Source organism: Lolium rigidum, chromosome 7, assembly GCF_022539505.1.
Source record: "Lolium rigidum isolate FL_2022 chromosome 7, APGP_CSIRO_Lrig_0.1, whole genome shotgun sequence".
NCBI classification, from domain to species: domain Eukaryota; kingdom Viridiplantae; phylum Streptophyta; class Magnoliopsida; order Poales; family Poaceae; genus Lolium; species Lolium rigidum.
Window position 1 is genome coordinate 186,696,053 of NC_061514.1, and position 24,178 is coordinate 186,720,230.

At 46.5% G+C, this 24,178-nt stretch overlaps 1 protein-coding gene and 1 long non-coding RNA gene across 2 annotated transcripts; one reads left to right on the forward strand and one right to left on the reverse strand.

Annotated features, from left to right (window-relative positions):
• Positions 1-19,320: 19,320 nt before the first annotated feature.
• LOC124678145 lies at positions 19,321-21,594 on the reverse strand. The gene is made up of 2 exons (XR_006994352.1): positions 20,981-21,594; positions 19,321-19,902 (listed from the first exon to the last, which is right to left on the reverse strand). It is a non-coding gene; the product is annotated as an uncharacterized LOC124678145 (long non-coding RNA).
• Positions 21,595-22,001: 407 nt separating this feature from the next.
• On the forward strand, positions 22,002-23,611 carry LOC124672375. The gene is made up of 3 exons (XM_047208613.1): positions 22,002-22,174; positions 22,259-22,369; positions 22,843-23,611. The coding sequence occupies exons 1-3, from the start codon at positions 22,002-22,004 to the stop codon at positions 23,108-23,110; spliced, it is 552 nt and encodes a 183-aa protein (XP_047064569.1). The 3' UTR covers positions 23,111-23,611.
• Positions 23,612-24,178: the final 567 nt, after the last annotated feature.

The following is a 24,178-nucleotide window of genomic DNA, read 5'->3' on the forward strand; positions in this document are numbered from 1 at the left end:
CCTCATGCTCACTCGATGACATCGTCCCGCCGCACGCCACCGAGAACCAGGTGCCTTGTTCTTCCCAATCTTTGTCTGTCATCGTAGTTCTTGCCAGCGCAGGGAACACATACTCCAGTCTCCTAGAAAGTTTACTAGGAATGATTCTTAATCTGACTAAGCAATGATCACCGTACTAAAATCACACTGAAACCATTGGGTCTGAATAACTCATATATCGATTTTAAACGGGAGACTCGGTCGGGTGATGGTCATAATTGTGTCTCCTCAATGGTTCACTAGGAGGGATTCTTAATTTGATCAATATTGTAAGCATTGTTGTGAACAAGCAGGCTCTAATAATAAATTGCTTCATGTTGACTGTTCAAGTTTTTGCTCATTAAGGACTGCTAACAAAGACAAAAAAAGCGACAAATCTGCTTGTTTCAAAATTCAATTGATCCGTAATGCCCAACGTTTCGAGTTGTTTAAGTTGGACCAGTTCTAACTGGCATTTTCCAATCTAATTTATCAGCTTGTACTAGTACAGCGGACGATGTGATCTTGCTTGCAGTGCTTGCACTACTAAATTAACTGTTGTTCCATGGTCAGACTACGCTTATAATATGCGCACATGAAATCCTTATCGAGAGGATTCCAAGCTAGAAACTGATCCATTTATGAGGCACAGATTGGTTCTAAACTTTTTTATTTTCGTTTTATTCGGACGATGTTCGTTTGTTATCTTCTACTAGCTCTGCGGATGCTTCCAAGACATTTGCCTTGCGTATATGCTGGAGTATAAAGCCAAGGTGAGTATCAGAGCCAAGCAATGCGGGTGTGGTAGAGTGGAAGCATTTCTGATCCAGGTTTCTTAATCACTTCCGTGTATGCTTGAAAGTTGAACGTTAGAAAACATGATCTTAATCGCTTACGTCCTACTCAAAATTGTTCTATTTTATTTTGGGGAAGGGAAAATGGTTGCTTCAATACATACATTTGTGCTATGGATTATTGCTACAGTAAAATACTCATGGAGTATCATCATGTCCTTGCGGATATCATGGAGTATCATGGAATCCAACAGTAGTTGCGGGTGTTTGTCAAAGGGCAGTTTACTGATGATGAGTGGGCAGAGGAATAACATATGCCCAAAATGACGATGACCATTAGGTAATTGTGCCTTGCTTATGTCAAATAATCTGTGGATTGCTCCGAGCACTTTTATTGTTTGCACGAAAGTACTCCAGCACTTATTTTGCTATAAGAACAAATGACACTACTTTTGCTTGGGTTGGAACAAGTTTCAGTGCAATACTGAATTAATTAACCATAACAAAATTAAATTTTCCTGGGCTGTTTGTGCAAGATCTTCTTTGCAGCCAGTCCATTTGAAATTTCGGCTGTGCATTGCTCATGCTCATTTTAGTTTTAGTATATCATGAGTAGTGTTTAGGAGTATTGATGTAGCAAAACATGCATGATGTGTGGAATAAATATAGTAGAAAAATTACAAATACAATAGATAAATGGATACTAAAGTTAACTGTAACGTGAGTTTGACTTGATATGTTGTCTTCCTCTTCAGGGATTTGCCTTCCTCTTCAGGGATGATTCCTTCCTCTTGAGGTGGAGAGAAGTTGATGTCTGGAAGAATCATGTTAATCTGATGTGCTGCCGAGCGAGGAAGGTGTTGTGCTAGGCCCACGTGGACGCGTGGACCTGGAGGTGCTGGCCGGCGCTCTTGGGTGGGTGTTGGGCGCCTGTGGACTTGGAGGTGCGGCCGGCTTCCGGGAAGTGCAGCTGGGTGACGCAACCAGATCGTCGGTGGAGGAGGAGGCGCAGCGCGCTCCGATCTCTGGTGACCTCATGGCCCTGGCGCCTCCTGGCGAAGCCCCGGACGAGGAGCGATGAGATTCTGGCTAAGGGGACGGCAGATGGCATCCGCGATCGATCGATCGGACGGGGAAGCAGCTGAGTCGCCGGGCGGAGAAGCAGCGGGAGGCCGGAGGTGGAGCACCTGATGGTCGCTGGGCGGAGGAGAAGCAACTCCCAGGCCGAGATGCATCCGGGCGAGGAGCGCTCGGGCGAGGAAGCGGATCGTGCGGATCGTGATCCGATTCTAGTTTCGTAGGGGTAGAAATGTCTTTTTAATGCTTTTTCACCTGGTCGGAAACTTCCCCAACGTCTTATATTTCTGGACGGAGGGAGTAGATCTTTCTTATCACAGTGTGCTTTCTCGCCAATGATTGGTTTGGTCTCATTGTACTTGGGTTGGCCAAACTTCAGTATTAATGGTGGGTAATGGCTGTTTCAGGGAGAGCTCTTTGAGGTGCTCGAGGATGATAAGTGCCTTCCACAAGAACAAGTTCAAGCAATTGCTAAGCAGCTGGTATGGACTCAATGTTGTTTTTCTCCTTACGAACCATACCAGTCTACAACTTATTGCCTTCACGGTTTGAACGTGTGCCCTCATTTCAGGTAAAAGCATTGTATTACTTGCACTCCAATCGTATTATCCACCGGGATATGAAACCTCAGAACATCCTTATTGGAAAAAGGATCTATTGTCAAGGTATATTCTATGCTGTGTATGGTACTAGTTTTAGATCATCACAAGAAGTCTTTGGAATTTTCTTGTTCATGATGGTTTTCAATTGCGTTTTAACTATGCTGGACACCACAGAGGGTTAGTGATGGACCAAACATTTCATTTCCCAGGCCAAACAGGGACATTAGGTCTAGAGTTGTAACAGGATAATCCTTGATTCTTTATAGAGTGGAATTGGTTTGTCTGAATTTATATTATTTAAGTGAAGAATCGAAAATTGTCGTGTATGTACATTTCTTGAAGCTCAGTTGGACAGACTAGTTTCTTTTTGTCCAAACAACAGATTGTTCCTATAGTGCTTTGCTTTTGCATGAACTTATTGGATCGAGTACTTCATCCATCCATTTTAATAACATCTTCACTTCTCCGTAACCCAACATACAAGCCCTTAGCATGTCCATGTCCAGCATCACTACCCTTGCTCTGCATATTTGCAAATTACAGCGGGCGGAAAAAAAATACAAGACATCTAGATTAAACAATACAAGACATCTAGTGTAATATCTTGCTACAGCTACTCGGTTTGCATGCTAGGAAAACGTACTTCACATGGGCAGGCTGCTACTTGCATTAATCCAAGCCCCTCTTTCACGGTATTGACATTTAGCTAATACTTTTAATAAGCCATGTGGATACACCAGCTGCATGACTTTACTGAAGAAATGCATATTGTAGATGGAGATATTGGGTATCTATCTTTGATATTTGTTACTGGAATTGATAGACAGCTCTTTTATTACGGAGTTATCCAAATGACTTTAGGACAGTTCATATTGAGCATTTGAGTTTCGAGTTAAAAATGCTTTAGTACTTGTCTTCTCTTTTTCATTAGGACATATTTTTCAGCTCTTTCACTCAAAATAGGGGTCTCTATACTAGCGTCAACTTACTCATGCTCCTTTGTGCCACATTGATGTATGCAACAAGGCAAGTTTTTAGCATCCACCATGTGCACATGACCAAACTACTTGGTTTACTACTTACTGTCAGCATCTGAGCATGGACACTTTGCACTTCTATTTTTCATCTCCGTTTTGCTGAAACATATTACTGCTTCTCTCAAGGTACAATTCTGAATACTCAAGGTGATGGTGATCAACGATGCCGCACCATCTCAGTCGTCTGGGTTCAACTGAAGGTGATGCTGATCAGTTATGATGTTCAAAGTCGAAACATGCTGATGATTTGACAGTATAAAACTGAGAGTGTCACAATTTTTGTCTCCGTTTTGCTCAGTGTGTACGACAGTATATATGTTGGTACTGTGTGTTCTTATTCTTGTATGACAGTATGTGCTCATTCTTGTATGAAATAATGTTCATATTGTGTGCTCATTCTTATATGACAGTGAGCAGCACATGAAATGGTATTTGCGGAATTTTGGAAATTGCCACAGGTTATGGGGCACATCTCAAAGTACCCCTAATTGCATTTAGTGGCACTTGGCAAAGTGCCCCTAATTGATTTAGTGGCACTTGGCAAAGTGCCCCTAATTGGATTTAGTGGCACTTTTAGAAGTGCCCCTAATTGGATTTAGTGGCACTTGGCAAAGTGCCCCTAATTGGATTTAGTGGCACTTGGCAAAGTGCCACTAGGTAGTGCCCCAAATACTTTTAGAGACGCAAGTAAAGGTGGCACTTGAAAAAGTGCCCCTATAGCTAATTAGTGGCACTTTGGTTCAAATTTGGGGCACTTTGAAATGCCCCAAATCTTATACCGTGATGTAGTGAGTGGAGGATGCTGCCGTGCTCGGGGAGTCGGGGGCCTGCACTTGCTCGGCCGGCCTGTGGGCGTATGCGTGGACGTCGAGGCCATCCGCTTCGGAAGCTGAAGACGTCAGCCCGGACACGCACGCCTTCAAGAGTTCGGGGAACAGAATAGCATTGACCAGAGAAGAGGAAGAGCCTGGGGATGCCGAGAGCCCGAGAATCCCGAGATGGAGTTGTGTTTGGTGCGGTCTGTCCGAGCTCAGAGTTTGGAGAAGAGGAGGAGCACGGCACTCTAAGAGCATCTCCAGTCGCGTCCCTCAAACCGTCCCCCCAACCGCGCCGGATTGAGCGGTTGGGAGACGTGTTTCGTTCGTGCCGCTTTTGGGGGACGTCGCTCCCCAGTCGCGTCCCCCAAACAAAAATTCGGAAATTTTAAATTTAACGAGATTCGATTAGATTCGTCCAAACTTACATAGATTCGAACGAAATTTGACTAAATTTAAACTAAACCTAATCTAGAACCACTTGCGGCGGCCGGAGGCGTCGTAGTACTGCTAGAAGTTGTACATCTCCTCGGTGACGACCTCCTGCTTGACGCGCTCCTCGACGGGCTCGTCGACGGGCTCGTCCTTCACCAAGCCGCTTGGTCCTGCCTCGCCGTCGTCGGTGAGGTCCACCAGCGGCTTGCCGGAGTCGCGGATGGACATGGCGATCGCCGCGTCCAGGTCGCCCCTCCAGGCGTCCTTGTCGTTCATGGACGCCAAGAACGCCGCCCGTAGCCCTGGGCAGTCCTCGGGGTCGTCGCTGTTGGCGATGAGCCACTGCTGCCGCTCGTACTCCGCCATCAGCGCCGCCTGCGACGCTTCCTCCGGCTCCTCCTTCATCTCCGGCTTCGGGATGAGGAGGGTGTTGGAGATATGCCCAAGAGGCAATAATAAAAGTGGTTATTATATATCTTTATGTTTATGATAAATGTTTATATACCATGCTATAATTGTATTAACCGAAACATTGATACATGTGTGATATGTAAACAACAAAGAGTCCCTAGTATGCCTCTTAACTAGCTTGTTGATTAATGGATGATTAGTTTCATAATCATGAACATTGGATGTTATTAATAACAAGGTTATATCATTATATGAATGATGTAATGGACACACCCAATTAAGCGTAGCATAAGATCTCGTCATTAAGTTATTTGCTATAAGCTTTCAATACATAGTTACCTAGTCCTTATGACCATGAGATCATGTAAATCACTTATACCGGAAAGGTACTTTGATTACACCAAACGCCACTTGCGTAAATGGGTGGTTATAAAGGTGGGATTAAGTATCCGGAAAGTATGAGTTGAGGCATATGGATCAACGGTGGGATTTGTCCATCCCGATGACGGATAGATATACTCTGGGCCCTCTCGGTGGAATGTCGTCTAATGTCTTGCAAGCATATGAATAAGTTCATAAGAGACCACATACCACGGTACGAGTAAAGAGTACTTGTCGGGAGACGAGGTTGAACAAGGTATAGTGTGATACCGAAGATCAAACCTCGGACAAGTAAAATATCGCGAGACAAAGGGAATTGGTATTGTATGTGAATGGTTCATTCGATCACTAAAGTCATCGTTGAATATGTGGGAGCCATTATGGATCTCCAGATCCCGCTATTGGTTATTGGTCGGAGTGAGTACTCAAACCATGTCCGCATAGTTCACGAACCGTAGGGTGACACACTTAAAGTTGGATGTTGAAATGGTAGTACTTGAATATGGAATGGAGTTCGAATATTTGTTCGGAGTCCCGGATAAGATCCCGGACATCACGAGCGGAATGGTCCGGAGAATAAGATTCATATATAGGATGTCATTTTATGTGAATTAAAATGTCGCGGAAGGTTCTATGGAAGGTTCTAGAAGGTTCTAGAAAAGTCCGGAAGAAACCACCAAGGAAGGTGGAGTCCACATGGGACTCCACCTCCATGGCCAGCCAACCCTAGTGGGGGAGGAGTCCCAAGTGGACTCCCCCTTAGGGCCGGCCACCCCCCCATATGGGAGGTGGAACTCCCACCTTTGGTGGGAGTCCTAGCTTGGCTAGGTTTCCCCTCCCTTTGGAAGGTTTTTGGTTTGGGTCTTATTCGAAGACTTGGAGACCAACACTTGGGGTTCCACCTATATAATGAGGGGCCAAGGGGAGGGGCCGGCCACCCCAAGAACCACCAAGGTGGCCGCACCCCATAGTGGCCGGCGCCCCTCTCCCCAAACCCTAGCCGCCCGCTCCTCCACTTCCCGCACGCTTAGCGAAGCTCCGCCGGACTTCTCCACCACCACCGACACCACGCCGTCGTGCTGTCGGATTCAAGAGAAGCTACTACTTCCGCTGCCCGCTGGAACGGGGAGGTGGACGTCGTCTTCATCAACAACCGAACGTGTGACCGAGTACGGAGGTGCTGCCCGTTCGTGGCGCCGGAACCGATCGTGATCAAGATCTTCTACGCGCTTTTGCAAGCGGCAAGTGAACGTCTACCGCAGCAACAAGAGCCTCATCTTGTAGGCTTTGGAATCTCTTCAAGGGTGAGACTCGATACCCCCTCGTTGCTACCGTCTTCTAGATTGCATCTTGGCTTGGATTGCGTGTTCGCGGTAGGAAATTTTTTGTTTTCTATGCAACGTTATCCTACAGGTGGTATCAGAGCCGTGTCTATGCATAGATGGTTGCACGAGTAGAACACAATGTTTTTGTGGGCGTTGATGCTCTTGTTATCTTTAGTTGAGTACTTTGCATCTTTATGGCATAGTGGGATGAAGCGGCTCGGACTAACTTTACATGACCGCGTTCATGAGACTTGTTCCTCGTTCGACATGCAACTTGTATTGCATAAGAGGCTTTGCGGGTGTCTGTCTCTCCTACTATAGTAAAGATTCAATTTACTCTTCTATTGACAACATTAGTATCAACATTGTGGTTCATGTTCGTAGGTAGATTAGATCTATATCGAAAACCCTAAACCACGTAAAATATGCAAACCAAATTAGAGAGCGTCTAACTTGTTTTTGCAGGGGTTTGGTGATGTGATATGGCCATAATGTGATGATGAATATGTATGAGATGATCATTATTGTATTGTGGCAACCGGCGGGAGCCTTATGGTTGTCTTTAAATTTCATGTTGAGTAGTATTTCAAAGTAGTTGTAATAGTTGCTACATGGAGGACAATCATGAAGACGGCGCCATTGACCTTGACGCTACGCCAACGATGATGGAGATCATGCCCGAAGATGATGGAGATCATGTCCGTGCTTTGGAGATGAAGATCAAAGGCGCAAAGACAAAAGGGCCATATCATATCACATATGAACTGCATGTGATGTTAATCCTTTTATGCATCTTATTTTGCTTAGATCGCGACGGTAGCATTATAAGATGATCCCTCACTAAAATCTCAAGATAATAAAGTGTTCATCCTTAGTAGCACCGTTATCAAGTCTTGTCGTTTCGAAGCATCTCGTGATGATCGGGTGTGATAGATTCAATAAGTACATACAACGGGTGCAAGACAGTTTTGCACATGCGGATACTAAGGTGGCCTTGACGAGCCTAGCATGTACGGACATGGTCTCGGAACACATGATACCGAAAGGTAGAGCATGAATCATATGATTGATATGATGAACACTTTGAGTGTTCGCCATTGAAATCACACCTTTTCTCGTGATGATCGGGTTTAGGTGCGGTAGATTTGGTTCGTGTGATCACTAAGACAATGCGAGGGATATTGTTTTGAGTGGGAGTTCACCTAGTTTTTTAATTATGTTGAATTAAAATTTTGAACTCAATTTGTCATAAACTTAGTCTAAACTATTGCAAATATATGTTGTAGAGATGTCGTCCCCAATCAATTTTAACCAGTTCCTAGAGAAAGAAAAGCTTAAGAGCAACGGTAGCAACTTCACCGATCGGTTCCGTCATGTGAGGATCTTCCTCTGCGGCGGAAATCTGCAATATGTGCTTGATGCACCGCTAGGTGACCCTCCTGCAGAACTGAAACCGATGAAGTAAAAGCTGTTTACGAGACTCGGAAAACTCGGTACTCTCAAGTTCGAGTGTGCCATCCTGTGCGATCCGGAATCCGATCTTCAAAAACGTTTTGAGCACCACGATCCTCATGAGTTGATGAATGAGCTGAAAGCTATTTTTGAGACTCATGCGGCCGTGGAATGCTATGAAGCATCGAAACATTTCTTCGACTGTATGATGGAAGAAGGCAGCTCCATTAGTGAGCACATGCTCGCCATGACCGGGCATGCGAAGAAACTCGGTGACTTGGGAATAGTGATTCCTAACAGATCGGGCATTAATCGTGTCCATCAATCACTGCCACCAAGTTACAAGAACTTTGTGATGAACTACAATATACGAGAACATGAACAAAGAGTTACCTGAACTCTTTGGCATGCTAAAAGCTGCTGAGATTGAGATCAAGAAAGAGCACCAAGTGTTGATGGTCAACAAGACCACCAGTTTCAAAAACAGGGCAAGTCTAAGGGAAAATTCAAGAAGGGTGGCAAGAAAGCTGCCACGCCTCCTATGAAACCTAAGAACGGCCCTAAGCCTGATGCTGAGTGCTATTACTGCAAGGAGAAGGGACAATGGAAGCGTAATTGCTCCAAGTATTTGGCAGATCTGAAGAGCGGCCTTGTCAAGAAGAAGAAAGAAGGTATATCTGATATACATGTTATAGATGTTCATTTCACTGGTTCTCGTTCTAGTACACGGGTATTTGATACTCGGTTCGGTTGCTCATATTTGTAACTCGAAACAGGAACTAAAGAATAAACGACAACTGCTGAAAGATGAAGTGACGATGCGCGTTGGAAACGGATCCAAGGTCAATGTGATCGCGATCGGCACACTTCCTCTACATCTACCTTCGGGATTAGTTTTAAGCCTAAATAATTGTTATTATGTACCTGCGTTGAGCATGAACATTATATCCGGATCTTGTTTAATGCAAGACGGTTATTCATTCAAATCCGAGAATAATGGTTGTTCTATTTTTATGAATAATATCTTTTATGGTCGAGCACCCGAAAAGAATGGCTTATTTCTATTAGATCTCGATAGTAGTGATACGCATATACATAACATTGATGCTAAGCGAATTAAATTGAATGATAATTCTACTTATATGTGGCACTTGTCGTCTTGGTCATATTGGAGTGAAACGCATGAAGAAACTCCATACTGATGGATTACTTGAATCACTTGACTTTGAGTCACTTGATAGATGCGAAGCATGTCTAATGGGAAAAATGACTAAGACTCCATTTTACGGTATGATGGAGCGAGCTATCGACTTATTGGAAATCATACATACCGATGTGTGCGGACCAATGAGTGTAGCATCGCGCGGTGGTTATCGTTATGTTCTAACCTTCACAGATGATCAGAGTAGATATGGGTATATCTATTTCATGAAACATAAATCCGAAACTTTCGAGAAGTTTAAGGAATTCCAAAGTGAAGTAGAAAATCAACGTAACAAGAAGATCAAATTTCTACGATCTGATCGTGGAGGTGAATATCCGAGTTATGAGTTTGGCATGCATTTAAAGAAATGCGGAATACTTTCACAATTGACACCGCGGGAACACCACAACGAAACGGTGTGTCCGAACGTCGTAATCGAACTCTCTTAGATATGGTTCGTTCTATGATGTCTCTTATCGATTTGCCGTTATCATTTTGGAGTTATGCATTAGAGACAGCCGCATTCACTTTAAATAGAGCACCATCAAAATCCGTAGAAACGACACCGTATGAATTATGGTTTAATAAGAAACCTAAGTCGTCGTTCCTTAAAGTTTGGGGTTGCGAAGCCTATGTAAAAAAGTTACAACCGGACAAGCTAGAACCCAAAGCGGAGAAATGCGTCTTCATAGGATACCCTAAGGAAACTATAGGGTACACTTTCTATCACGGATCCGAAGGCAAAATCTTTGTTGCTAAGAACGGAACCTTTCTTGAGAAAGAATTTCTCACTAAAGAAGTGATTGGAAGAAAAGTAGAACTCGATGAGATTGATGAATCTGTACTCGTTGATCGAGTAGCGCAGTATCGGAAGTTGTACTGTACCGCCTACACCGGCAACGAGAGGAAGCTAATGATAATGATCATGAAACTTCGAACGAGGAAACTATCGAACCTCGCAGATCGACAAGGAACGTGCCACTCCTGATTGGTATGATCCTTGTCTAAATGTCATGATTGTGGATAACAATGATGAGGACCCTGCGACATATGAAGAAGCGATGATGAGCCCGATTCCAACAAATGGCAAGAAGCCATGAAATCCGAAATGGGATCCATGTATGATAACAAAGTATGGACTTTGGTAGACTTACCTGATAGCCGAAAAGCTCGTCGAGAATAAATGGATCTTCAAGAGAAAAACAGATGCTCGATGGTAATATTACTGTCTATAAAGCTCGACTTGTCGCAAAGGGTTTCCGACAAATTCAAGGAGTTGACTACGATGAGACTTTCTCACCCGTAGCGAAGCTAAAATCTGTGAGGATTTTGTTAGCAATAGCTGCATTTTTCGATTATGAGATTTGGCGGATGGATGTCAAAACGGCGTTCCTTAATGGAGACATTGAGGAAGAGTTGTATATGGTACAACCCAAAGGTTTTGTCGATCCTAAAAATGCCGACAAAGTATGCAAACTTCAGCGTTCAATCTATGGACTGAAGCAAGCATCGAGAAGTTGGAACCGACGCTTTGATAAGGTGATCAAAGACTTCGGGTTTATACGGTGTCATGGAGAGGCCTGTATTTACAAGAAAGTGAGTGGGAGCTCTGTAGCATTCCTGATATTATATGTAGATGACATATTATTGATCGGGAATGATATAGAACTATTAAGCAATGTAAAAGGTTATTTGAATAACAGTTTTTCAATGAAAGACCTTGGTGAAGCATCATATATATTAGGCATCAAGATTTATAGAGATAGATCAAGACGCCTAATAGGGCTATCGCGAGTACATACCTGGACAAGATTCTAAAGAAGTTTAGAATGGACGAAAGTAAGAAAGGGTTTTTACCTATGTTACCAGGCAAGGTCTTGAGTAAGACTCAAGGACCGGCTACGGCAGAAGAAAGAGAAAGGATGAATAAGATCCCCTATGCTTCGGCGAGTAGGCTCTATTATGTATGCCATGCTATGTACAAGACCGGATGTAGCGCATGCTTCGTTAGTTTGACTAGCGAGATATCAAAGTGATCCAGGAATGGAACACTGGACAGCGGTCAAGAATATCCTGAAGTACTTGAAAAGAACTAAGGATATGTTTCTTTGTTATGGAGGTGACCAAGAGCTCGTTGTAACAAGTTACACCGATGCAAGTTGGAACACTGATCCCGATGACTCTAAGTCACGATCCGGGTACGCGTTTATATTGAATGGTGCTTTGCGGTAAGCTGGGCAAGCTCGAAGCGGTGCACGGTGGCGAAGTCTTCAACGAATCCGAGTACATAGCGGCTTCGGAGGCTTCATCAGAAGCGGTATGGATGAAGAGGTTCATTGTAGAGCTCGGTGTGGTTCCTAGTGCATTGGACCCACTAGTCATATATTGTGACAACATGGGTGCCATCGCCAATGCACAAGAACCAAGGTCACACAAGAGGCTGAAGCATATCAAGCTGCGTTACCACTCGATTCGCGAGTACATCGAAGATGGAGAAGTAAAGATTTGCAAAGTACACACTGATCTGAATGTAGCAGATCCGTTGACTAAAGCTCTCCCTAGGGCAAAGCATGACCAACACCGGAATGCCATGGGTGTTAGGTTCCTTACAATGTAATCTAGATTATTGACTCTAGTTCAAGTGGGAGATCTGTTGGAGATATGCCCAAGAGGCAATAATAAAAGTGGTTATTATATATCTTTATGTTTATGATAAATGTTTATATACCATGCTATAATTGTATTAACCGAAACATTGATACATGTGTGATATGTAAACAACAAAGAGTCCCTAGTATGCCTCTTAACTAGCTTGTTGATTAATGGATGATTAGTTTCATAATCATGAACATTGGATGTTATTAATAACAAGGTTATATCATTATATGAATGATGTAATGGACACACCCAATTAAGCGTAGCATAAGATCTCGTCATTAAGTTATTTGCTATAAGCTTTCAATACATAGTTACCTAGTCCTTATGACCATGAGATCATGTAAATCACTTATACCGGAAAGGTACTTTGATTACACCAAACGCCACTCGCGTAAATGGGTGGTTATAAAGGTGGGATTAAGTATCCGGAAAGTATGAGTTGAGGCATATGGATCAACGAGTGGGATTTGTCCATCCCGATGACGGATAGATATACTCTGGGCCCTCTCGGTGGAATGTCGTCTAATGTCTTGCAAGCATATGAATAAGTTCATAAGAGACCACATACCACGGTACGAGTAAAGAGTACTTGTCAGGAGACGAGGTTGAACAAGGTATAGTGTGATACCGAAGATCAAACCTCGGACAAGTAAAATATCGCGAGACAAAGGGAATTGGTATTGTATGTGAATGGTTCATTCGATCACTAAAGTCATCGTTGAATATGTGGGAGCCATTATGGATCTCCGGATCCCGCTATTGGTTATTGGTCGGAGTGAGTACTCAAACCATGTCCGCATAGTTCACGAACCGTAGGGTGACACACTTAAAGTTGGATGTTGAAATGGTAGTACTTGAATATGGAATGGAGTTCGAATATTTGTTCGGAGTCCCGGATAAGATCCCGGACATCACGAGGAGTTCCGGAATGGTCCGGAGAATAAGATTCATATATAGGATGTCATTTTATGTGAATTAAAATGTCGCGGAAGGTTCTATGGAAGGTTCTAGAAGGTTCTAGAAAAGTCCGGAAGAAACCACCAAGGAAGGTGGAGTCCACATGGGACTCCACCTCCATGGCCGGCCAACCCTAGTGGGGAGGAGTCCCAAGTGGACTCCCCTTAGGGGGCCGGCCACCCCCATATGGGAGGTGGAACTCCCACCTTTGGTGGGAGTCCTAGCTTGGCTAGGTTTCCCCTCCCTTTGGAAGGTTTTTGGTTCGGGTCTTATTCGAAGACTTGGAGACCAACACTTGGGGTTCCACCTATATAATGAGGGGCCAAGGGGAGGGGGCCGGCCACCCCCAAGAACCACCAAGGTGGCCGCACCCCATAGTGGCCGGCGCCCCCCTCTCCCCAAACCCTAGCCGCCCCGCTCCTCCACTTCCCGCACGCTTAGCGAAGCTCCGCCGGACTTCTCCACCACCACCGACACCACGCCGTCGTGCCTGTCGGATTCAAGAGGAGCTACTACTTCCGCTGCCCGCCGGAACGGGGAGGTGGACGTCGTCTTCATCAACAACCGAACGTGTGACCGAGTACGGAGGTGCTGCCCGTTCGTGGCGCCGGAACCGATCGTGATCAAGATCTTCTACGCGCTTTGCAAGCGGCAAGTGAACGTCTACCGCAGCAACAAGAGCCTCATCTTGTAGGCTTTGGAATCTCTTCAAGGGTGAGACTCGATACCCCCTCGTTGCTACCGTCTTCTAGATTGCATCTTGGCTTGGATTGCGTGTTCGCGGTAGGAAAATTTTTGTTTTCTATGCAACGTTATCCTACAGAGGGCGCCGCCGCGCCTCCCTTGCTGCCGTCGGCTGCCGCTGCCGCCACGCCTCGTGTTGACGGGCGTCACCGGCTCCTCCTTGATCTCCCGTTTGGGGACGGTGTAGGGCGCCGACCGGTATGACGAGGACGGCGTCGATCGCGCCGGTCCCGAGGAAGAAGAGTGCGAGGAGGAGGAGTACGTCGTCCTCCTCGGCTGCCATTGAGGAGACGGCGGCGGCGACGACGACATCTCCAGCCTTGGAGCGCCGTTGCGGATGCCGCGGATGACGTTGTCGAGGGTGCGCCCCGGACGCCCCGCAACGGGCGCGGCCGTCCTTGTTCCCGCTCGTTGGGGCCGCCGACGAGGTTTTCGGTGTTGTGCATCTCGACGTTGTACTTCGCCTTGAAGTACGTCGTCCACCGGCGTCGTTGTTGGTGACCGCCCACGTTGGATCCAACCGCTCGCGGGGTGAGTTGAGCCCGCCGGGCCTTGATGGCGTCCCTCCATTGATCCGTGTCCGGCTCGGCGGCGGCGGGATGCCAATGCCGTTCACGGCCATCTTCCGACCCGCCGCCGCTGGCGGCCCGCATGTCCGCGGGGACTGGATACCGGGCGTGGTACAGCGCCCACGCCTCCGCCACGGTGAGGCTGCCGCGGCGATCTTGCGGGAGGACGAGGTCGACATTTTTTGAGCGGCGAGGAGAAGATCTGGGAGGGGGGAGGCGGCGGCAACGATAAGGATTGTGATGAGCGGCGAGAACTGCAGGGCGTCTTAAAACAGCGGCGGCAGCGGGTGGTTGCACGCAATAACTCCGGCGCGGACGGCACGCGGCCATGCACGACGAGACGCGTCCCTGCGTCGCCTGGGAAAATAGGGACGCCATTAACGTCGCTTGACCAAAGGTAGGCGACGGGGTTTTAGCCTTCCGTGCCGCTGACGGGTCGGCCCCGCCACTCCCCGCCTCGCTTTTCGTTGTGTCCGGCGTGCCCGGTGCATCCCATGTGGGACGAGGACGGGCTCGGGGCGCCGGACACCGTATGGGGGCGCGTCAGACAAAAATGGGCTTTGGGGGACGCGGCTGGAACGGGTTTTTTGTCCGGCGCGCCCCAGATCCCTTTGGGGGACACTTTGGGGAATGCTCTAAATTCATCTCTCTCCCCGTGCAAGTTGCGCCAGCGACCACCAAATCATCTCCACCAGATCAGTCCTGCGCGTGCGTAGCTGGCATCAGTCAAGAAGACAAGCATGCACATGTCAGAGCTTGGGACTGGTGTAGTGATATGTAACACGCATCTGGTATGGCAAATTGAAATCAAGACCCTGTCAAAGAACTCTACAATCTTCTTAACCAAACCATCTATCTGCAAGTATTTCTAATGTGTAAGTTGCATGCTATGTGTCTGATCTTCTCCATGGTTTGTAGCAATTTGCTACTTGATCTAAATGTGTTGAATTCTGCATAATTCTGTTGATTCCTGTGAGAAAGAGGGACTCTTTTTCTTTTAATATTCCGCAGCAACGCACGGGCATATAGCTAGTAAACATAAGGTCTAAGTCCAGCTTTAAATTAATAAAACCACACGACAGAAACATAGTACACCATACACGCCTGACTGAAACCACACACACAAGGACCATATCTAGCTGCTACAAGGCTGGTACCCAACATTCACATGAATCATGCAATACACCGACAAGGCAGCCTGCCCCCGATACAAACTGGTACCTAGCAAAGAAACACGTCCACTACCGCGATTAGGCAGGAGCCAAAATGTCGCCACACGCCTCCCCTCGTCCTCGCGTAGAGCCTGCTAACGCCGTCCAGAGCCGAGACCAGGAGGTCCCTGTCCGAGCGTCTGCCCAGTGCCCACCAGCCCCTGAGCCTTGATGTTGTCGATGACCGTCTCGAGGTTCTTCTCGCTAGCCCTCCTTTGTGCCTTCTCCAAGACTGGCATGGCCACCCCCTTGCACCTCGAGCTCTTGCGAGTGGCCGTGCCCCCGGCCACCCGCGTCTTCCGTGCGTATGGGATCGTCGGCGTGCGCTTCGCCTGCGGGATAGGGCACCCAAGGTAACCACCGACCGCAGGTCGGGCTGCACCGACGACCCCACCTCGTCACACAGCACTGACACCACGTCCTCCACCACCCCCAGAACCCGCACCTCCGATATTACCTCCCTCACGCTCGTCCTTGCCACCTTGGCCGGAGGACCAACCAGCGGTTGGATGTCCGCCACCCAAGAGGCCAACGGGTCGGTCACCTGCGAGCCGGCCTCCGTCGAGATCAGCGACTCCTCAGCCGCCGCCCCACACTGGCCCAGCTCCACCCCCATCGTGAGCTCCTTGCCCTTGTCTTGGGAAGGAGCCCCTGCTGCCACACTCCCAGCTCCAGATTCGAGCTGTATTGGTCAAAACACCTCGGCAGGTTGGGTCCCTCCCAAACCCGCCCCGCAACCGGGGCACTCCGTGACCTCGGTGCCTGCTTCCCTACAGACTTGGCACCCTCGCCACCACCGTTCCCCCTGCCCTTCTGGGCCTCCGTCTGGTCCACCTTCTTCCTCCTCCCATGCTTGTTCCATTCGTTGTCAGTAGAACCCTCATCAGAGAAGTCGTCATCGTCTCCCTGTCAGTCCGTGGCGGCGGTGGAGGTGGTGCCCCAGACCCCCCTCCCGACCCGCCTCTCGGGCCCCGCTCAGCCTACACCCCTACAGTGTATCCTTCCCCATTCACAAAGATCTGCACCGACCCCTTGATCCTCTAGGATAGCGACACTGGAACCGCACTCTGACCGGCTCCGTCTCCCACTTCTTCAGCGATAAGTCATCCACATCAATGGCCCTAATAAGTGATATAACTGATATCTTTATTGATATTTCTGTTTTTTAATAAAATTGGCACATGCCGTCCTTTATACTAGGATAAGCATTACATTTTATAGAGCACACAACTAGAGAGTCTGGTCTACTTTGGAAGCCTCATATACATTTATTCCGCAATCTCCATACATACGAGCGGTAGCTGTCACCGGAAAGACTTCTTTCACGATTTATGGCGCTGTAGAAGGTGGCCCGCCCCGGTAGCAACCGTAGATCCTCTGACATCCGCGGCCGTAAGGCTTGCCTCCGGGGACAGCCGGTGTGGTGCCTGGGTTCAGTGCACCATAACCTACGTCTTCTTTCATAGCTCTACCTGTACAAATGCTGAAGATAGTTAGAGTTGAATCTAATTCGTAATACATGGCGATGGCGTGGTGCACGTGATAATCAATCCCAACCCAACCAACAAAAAGAAGATAGTGAAGGGAATGGCGTTGCATGAAAACACAGCAACTGAACTGAAATCAAGCAAACGAAAGAAGTGCACTTTACCTCCCTGCACGGAGACGGCCTGGAGAGTAGCGAAGAGCAGAAAAGCCATGACGAGCAGTGTGCGGAAAGAGAGAGCATTTTTCTGCGTCCTCATCTCTGAATATCTGATCTGATTTTCTTGTTCACTTGCTTGCTATGCTGCTGCTTTACCCCGGGGCTGTGTACATCTGTGTGTTGAGGTTGAGCTATTATATAGACCATTCGAGTGGACGAGAGGCACAGCCTCCACCAAGGGATTGTGGCGTTGACGTAAGTCAATGCCTGACCGTTTTATTGGTCTCTTTCTGGAATTTTGGGGCAAAGTTGGCACCTTGCTGGTTAGTCGCCATATTTTCCAGCCCACGATTTGCCACTTTGTTAGTTAGTCGTCGTTCATTCTGGTGTGCGGACCAACTTTCAGTAAAATCCACTGCATGCACCATCAAGGCATCAACGAGACGACGAGGAATCACCACGCACCAATTTAAACTAGTGTGTCGCTATTAAATATCTTCTGAAGTACATACAGAGGTAAGATTGATCAAACTAGAAGGACCCTGCGCGTCTTGCCACGCCATTTTTGGCTTCTAACGTTTGTTTTTCCACGTTTTATATGCTTAACAAGAATGTTGCTCGGTGCCCATGGAGAGAATTTTTTCTTTACCATACTATGGCATGGGACCTTTATTCATAATTAAAAAATAATATCTCTATTAAAGGAAAAATTCCTTAAGAAATAATGAAAGTGGGTGTTGAGTCATGTTTGGAAGGTTGGAATCTTAAAGTAGTGATAGGAACACTTTCTATTGGGATGTCAATACGTCATTACATATTCAATTTTATATAGAGATAAAATTTAAAATTATGCACACTATAATTTTTGCAGAACTTCAAAGAGAAGGTATTTAAAGAGAACAAAATGGGTCTTCCAAAATTTCCATTCGTAGTTTCCTTCCACAAGATCCTAGCAAAGATTTTCATTTCCACGAGAAAGTTACACAATCAATGGATCCTTGATAATAGCAATCATTGGGAAAAACCCAAACTAATTCGTTCCGTTAAAAATTCTTCAAAATAATCATTCAACACATCAAAGAAAATGATGGTCTTAATCTTTGCATACTAAATCAGAGCGCAACCTGACTGTTGGTGAGAAACCCAATTCAAAGATCTTAGAGCTAGTTTTTTTCTTTTAAATTAGAAAATTATACTCCAGATAGTACAATGGAAAAAAGATCACAACATCACCCTGAGATTATTCTCAGGACGATCAGCAAGGGTCTTCGAGTTGGGAAAATAGAGGGCTATGGGCCATACGAGCAGATAGGAATGCACAATAAGCTAGCATAAGAGCATCTTCAGTCGCGTCCCCCAAAGCGTCCCCCAAAGAGATTTGGGGGACGCCGGCCAAAAAAACATCCCAGTCGCGTGCCCCAAAGGCCGCTTCAGTCCGGACGTGCTCCAAATGTTGTCCGGCGTCCCTAGCCAATCCCCTGTGTATAGAGTCTCTACCGGAGACGCCGGACACGACTTTTACACTTACTTTTTGTTTGGAGGTCGCGTTTGGGGGACGTGGCTAGAAAAGGGACCTTCTCCAAACGAAAATTTTGTCCGGACATCGTTTGGGGGACGCGACTGGAGATGCTCTAACACCTCTCTGTTAATTTGGGCTACTTATGAAATTTGTATTGTTGTTCAGTTGTCTAAAATATTCAGACATATTCATACACTGTATAAACGTGCTTCATTGTGCTAGTGATCCAAGCTGAAAGTTTCGCGGGCTCCGTACATTTTGTATGGATTTTTCTTCCAAGCCAGAATACCTGGGTTTGAATCGGTATATATGCGAAGACCAAAACTATCATAATCTTATCCACATGTCAGTTATTAGTTCTCCCATGTATCACTACGTTGGCCATGCAATTGCCTCTCCAGAGAGCGTCTCTGCAATTCTGGAGTAGGATGTGAGTCACCTAGGTTGTACAAACCACCAACAAGAATATAAGATGGCTTGCCAATGAGATCTTTAGGAGCCCCAGTAAAGAAAACCATTGCAACAATTCATCCATTGTTGAGCTATGATGGTACTTCGTATTTGTACATGGGTAACTATTTTGATCTCAGCCAATGGTAGACATTCAACCAAGAGCATTAGAAATTACCATCAACTGGCAGTCTTGTTTTCTCAACCTTTCAAGAACATTTGTAAGCACTGCTCTCTCCGGAAAATTTCTAACTGCACTAATCACATCATAGATACCAGCAGCCTTAGTAAGAAAATATGATGTCTTGCCAATGAGATCTTTTGGAGCCCCAGTAAAGAAAACCATTTCAACAATTCATCCATTGTTGAGCTATGATGGTACTTCTTATTTGTACATGGATAACTATTTTGATCTCAGCCAATGGTAGACATTCAACCAAGAGCATTAGAAATTACCATGGACTGGCAGTCTTGTTTTCTCAACCTTTCAAGAACATTTGTAAGCACTGCTCTCTCCGGAAAATTTCTAACTGCACTAATCGCATCATAGATACCAGCAGCCTTAGTAAGAAAATATGATGTGGATACTAATGTGCATCTGAAAAATTTAACATAACAATGTTAGATACGCAAGAGGAAAGGCGGATATTAAGGCCAAGTATAATCACATGATATATGTGGAATAAAATTACTGAGTTCAGTGATCTCAAACTTCCAACTTTTCTCGCTTATCCATCCAATATGATGGGTGATACCCATAACCCCGGCATAAGCAGAACAAACTAAGAAAGTGAGCACAACAGCATAGAAAATAAGCCACAAGATAAAAAGGCCACCTGTCTTTGAGAGAAACAACTCATGTACTGCCTTACTGAACATAATTTTGAACCATAGCTGCCTGACAAACATAGCAATGCCATATGGTCTACAAAACCAAAGGAAAAATATCTGGCCTACTCCTTAGAAAAATAAATCCCCTATCCATACAGCCCAGGCTAATTATAGGTAGTTCTGGCTCATAGTTATCAAGTTATCAACATTTAAACTTTTCAAAATATGATACATAAGAAAAATATAGGATTCAGAAGTCATGGTATTTCCAAGTCTGGAAATGAAATCCTCATGAATCGAGATAAATAGCTTTTGGCCGCACCATGTTGTAACTATCAATACTCTAGAACTTAAAATATTATCTTCTGAGTTTGATATAATGGTTTGCATGTTCAAGTGAATCGATTTCCTTGCCATTGCCCAGGATAGACTTGTTGCTCGCAACAATTGAGCCGATGTACCATCTGCGTTTGAAGTTTAGACCAAACAATGCACACTGACAGGCTCTCAGATTGTATGTTGGCCTGAGCCGAACATATTAGTGGTAGGATCTACAGACCGTTTCATCTCATGATTAACCCAATTCGTTTTTCTGACTTCATGAATGAATTTGATTTCTAGATTCATCTTTCTGTATCATCAATAAATTGCAAAGACAAATCAGTTATAGGTGGAAGACCCAGGAAGACCATAGACTAAGTGCAAGCAGGCAAGCATCAGTCACAAACATGAATCGTGATGATTGTTGGCGTATAAGCACACATGACAGCATCTAGAACCAATGTAAAACAAAAATTAGAAGACGGGCTGCAATAGATATAAAATAAATGGATGTACAGATCTACCTATGAAACATTCTGAAACTTCAGTCAGCCAAACAACAGCGGGTCGTAGATGGCGATTGGTGGTGGGGGGACTTGATAGAGATATGCTTGGTGGGGGACCCTCGCGCAGCTGCAGCTTGCATCGGAGAGGGCCGCGAGGGGATCCTCTTGAGAGGTGGAGATATAGTGGAGGGAGTAGCAGCGTTTGTGGGATCTCCATGGACGGCACTGCCCAATTCTTCTTCTTCCGGCAATGGCTTAGATGAATGCGTACACCCCGAGTCCTCGGGCTTCGAACGGTAGGTCTCGCATCTGAGAGGCTCCGGCTACTCTTTAAAGATGGCCTGGCCATCGTCACTGGTTCCGTCGCCAGTTTGGTGCGAAACCTGTGAAAGATTAGAGAAGAAGGACGAAACAAGAAGGCAGCGGCAGCACCCCCGGCCGGCCCAAGAGAGAAGGAGCACGAAAGGAGCGACACGACGGTGGCTAGGGTTGTCCGTGTCGTCGTGCTTGGAGGGGGAACAGCGGGGTGCGGGTGGGGATCTGGTGGAGAGATCCAAGGCCAATATTTCTTAGTGCCTAGCGGCCAGTAGGGGATGCGACCAGGGTGGCCAGCATGGCGGCGAGCGGCGGCGGCGCAACACGGAACAGAGGGGCGCGAGAGAGACAGCTGCGGGGAAGAATGAGAGAGTTATCCCACGGGTCAAAGAGCACCGGTCTACACTCCAGCCCAAAAAAAAATCGCATTATCTATATCACTGTCGACCTCGTTTCTGTCTTCCACCGAGGTCGTGCTTCCGCGCCACGCGATGGGGATCGCACGGCTGATGCTGAGTAACCGCGGGGTGGACACGTTATTTTGTCGCGTGGCGTCAGTTCCCCGTACTGTCCCAAAGGGGCCGAAGCATTTTCTGGAGAGAGAGAGAGTCCACCGTGGCTTCCCCATTTCCTCTCCTCCTTCCAATCTTCCTCCGACGAATTTGGTGCCTCCGCCGATCTGCTGAGGTAATGGGGGCGGTTGGGAGAGGATGAAGCCGGTCTGATGCCCTCTGCCGCCGCCGTTCTTTCTGGCCTCCCTCCTTCCTCTCCGGCCGACACCATCGTCTCCGCCTTATCGGCGCCCACCTCGGGCACGGCGGAGGAGTCGCCCCGGCGTCACCTCGACGAGCATCTATCGGCCGCACAGCTGCATGCGCTGGGCATGGAGGCTGGCCCGTCCCGGAGGACATCGCGCCGCTCCTCCCACTGACCGCCAGCACATCTGGCCATCCCATGGTTTCCTTCTCTGCCTACCCTAAGGAGGAGGAGGGCGGCGGCAGCCCAGCAGGCCCACGCGCTGCGCCGGAAAGAGGAGACAACACGGCAGCACTGCCTCGCCGAATGCCGCCTTCAACAGCCGGGCTGTCGCAGGTAAGGGTCTCCCCTGCTGGATGTTACATGCTTGTAGATAAGGCCATGTTTTCTTTGATGCCATGGATGAATCTGTTTCTCTCTTCCTGCTACATCCTGAATTAAGGCAATACATGCTATCTGTAATGCTAGAAACGAGTACGTTTTTACTAAATCTTGTGGATGACCCTGCCTATCGTTGCTCATCAACTAGTATTTTACCTGTAGTAGATAGTAATCTGCTTACATAGATGGGGGTTTATCTCGGTAGTAATTGTAACCGTTTTTTGCTGATGGACAACCGTTTTTCTGTCATTTAGATGTAACACATGTTTATTTAACATAGTAAATGGAACATGTTTATTTTTTAGAATAACACATGAATTGTGATGATATAACATATTACTGGAACATGTTTATTTTTCTAGATATAAAGGAATCATGATGTAACAGTAACACAGTAGATATAACACACTAGAATCATGATGTAACAGTAAGGCATCTAGCGTGGAGGTCGCCGCAGGAGAGAGGCAGGGTGAGGATGTTGGCATATGGAAAGTGAAAGTGACGACGTTGTCTGCAGAACAGGCGGCGGCGGTGCTGCCGGTGGGGTTCCAGTTCCGGGGATTCTGCTACATCCTCGTTGTTGGAGTAAGGTATGCATCTTGGGCACAGTTTTTTCTGACTGAAGATGGGATGCAGTACGTAGTGTTACATCGTCTGAATCTGTATGGAGCCACCTGCCTAATGAACTGCAATTAGTGTTACATCTATAGAAAAAAGGGATGCATTAGGCAGTAATTGTGTGTTACAGTACATGGGAACCATCTGAATCACATCGAATTTGTTCCTGTTACATGCAATATGTCAGCTTTAATCTTGATTTATGTATCTGCATTTAGTGTGTAGTTTATTAGCATGCTAGGTGTGTTTCTGTTCTAGTATGTTAGAGTCCGGCAAGGTGTTATGTGCGACGCCTACGGAACCGGCGGAGTTTCAGTTAGGCGTGCAAGAACAATGTTACAAAGATGGTGAGATGTCGAGGCGCTGTGCGATGCAGTGCTGCATGAAGAGCTGATGCGCAATGTACTACAAGGGTTATGGCCGAGTGTTTCAGTAGTTATCTAGCAAGACAATTAGTTAGTTAGTGCATGCACTGAGTTAGTTAGCCGTATGCGGGTCACTAGCTAGCTGTGTGCGTACGTGTGTTGGCCGGGTCAAATGTTCTGATCGGTGTGGTGTGCGTGAGTGCTTGGCTAGTGGAGTTAGTTGGTGAGTGGTTCACCGGCTGTGTGGTGTGTGAGTCTATTTAAGACGTTATAATCACCATGTTTCAGTTTGAGAATGAGAAAAGAGAAGAGAGACAGCCCGGCACCAAATTCTTGTTTCTCCCTTGTTCTTTGTGAGATGTGAGAGGCAGCACCGTGAGGAAGAAGAGAGGGAGCTGCAAGATTGCAGCTCCAACACAGTAGGTGCGACCATTTTTTTGCAGTGGAGGGAACCTTTTTTCTGCACAGCTCTAGCACGGCCCATTTTTTTTTGTCATAGGATGCTAGCATGTCAGTACATGGAACCTAAATTAGTCCATGTTAGTAGATTAAACCTTTTTCAGCAGATGGAACCTATTTTTCTGTCACAGGATGGTACCGTGTCAGTACCATGGAACCTATATTAGTTTCATGTTAGTAGATGGAACCTATTTTTTTGTCACAGGATGGTACCATGTCAGTACCATGGAACCTATATTAGTTCCATGTTAGCAGATGGAACCTATTTTTCTGTCACAGGATGGTACCATGTCAGTACCATGGAACCTATATTAGTTCCATG

Excerpts from the sequence above, each read along its gene's own strand:
- LOC124672375 (XM_047208613.1), top strand. The coding sequence starts at position 22,002 with ATGCCCTCTGCCGCCGCCGTTCTTTCTGGCCTCCCTCCTTCCTCTCCG. Across the intron at positions 22,175-22,258 it reads CTGGGCATGGAGGCTGGCCC|GAGGAGGAGGGCGGCGGCAG; the intron begins GTCCCGGAGGAC and ends GCCTACCCTAAG. Across the intron at positions 22,370-22,842 it reads CAACAGCCGGGCTGTCGCAG|TAAGGCATCTAGCGTGGAGG; the intron begins GTAAGGGTCTCC and ends ATGATGTAACAG.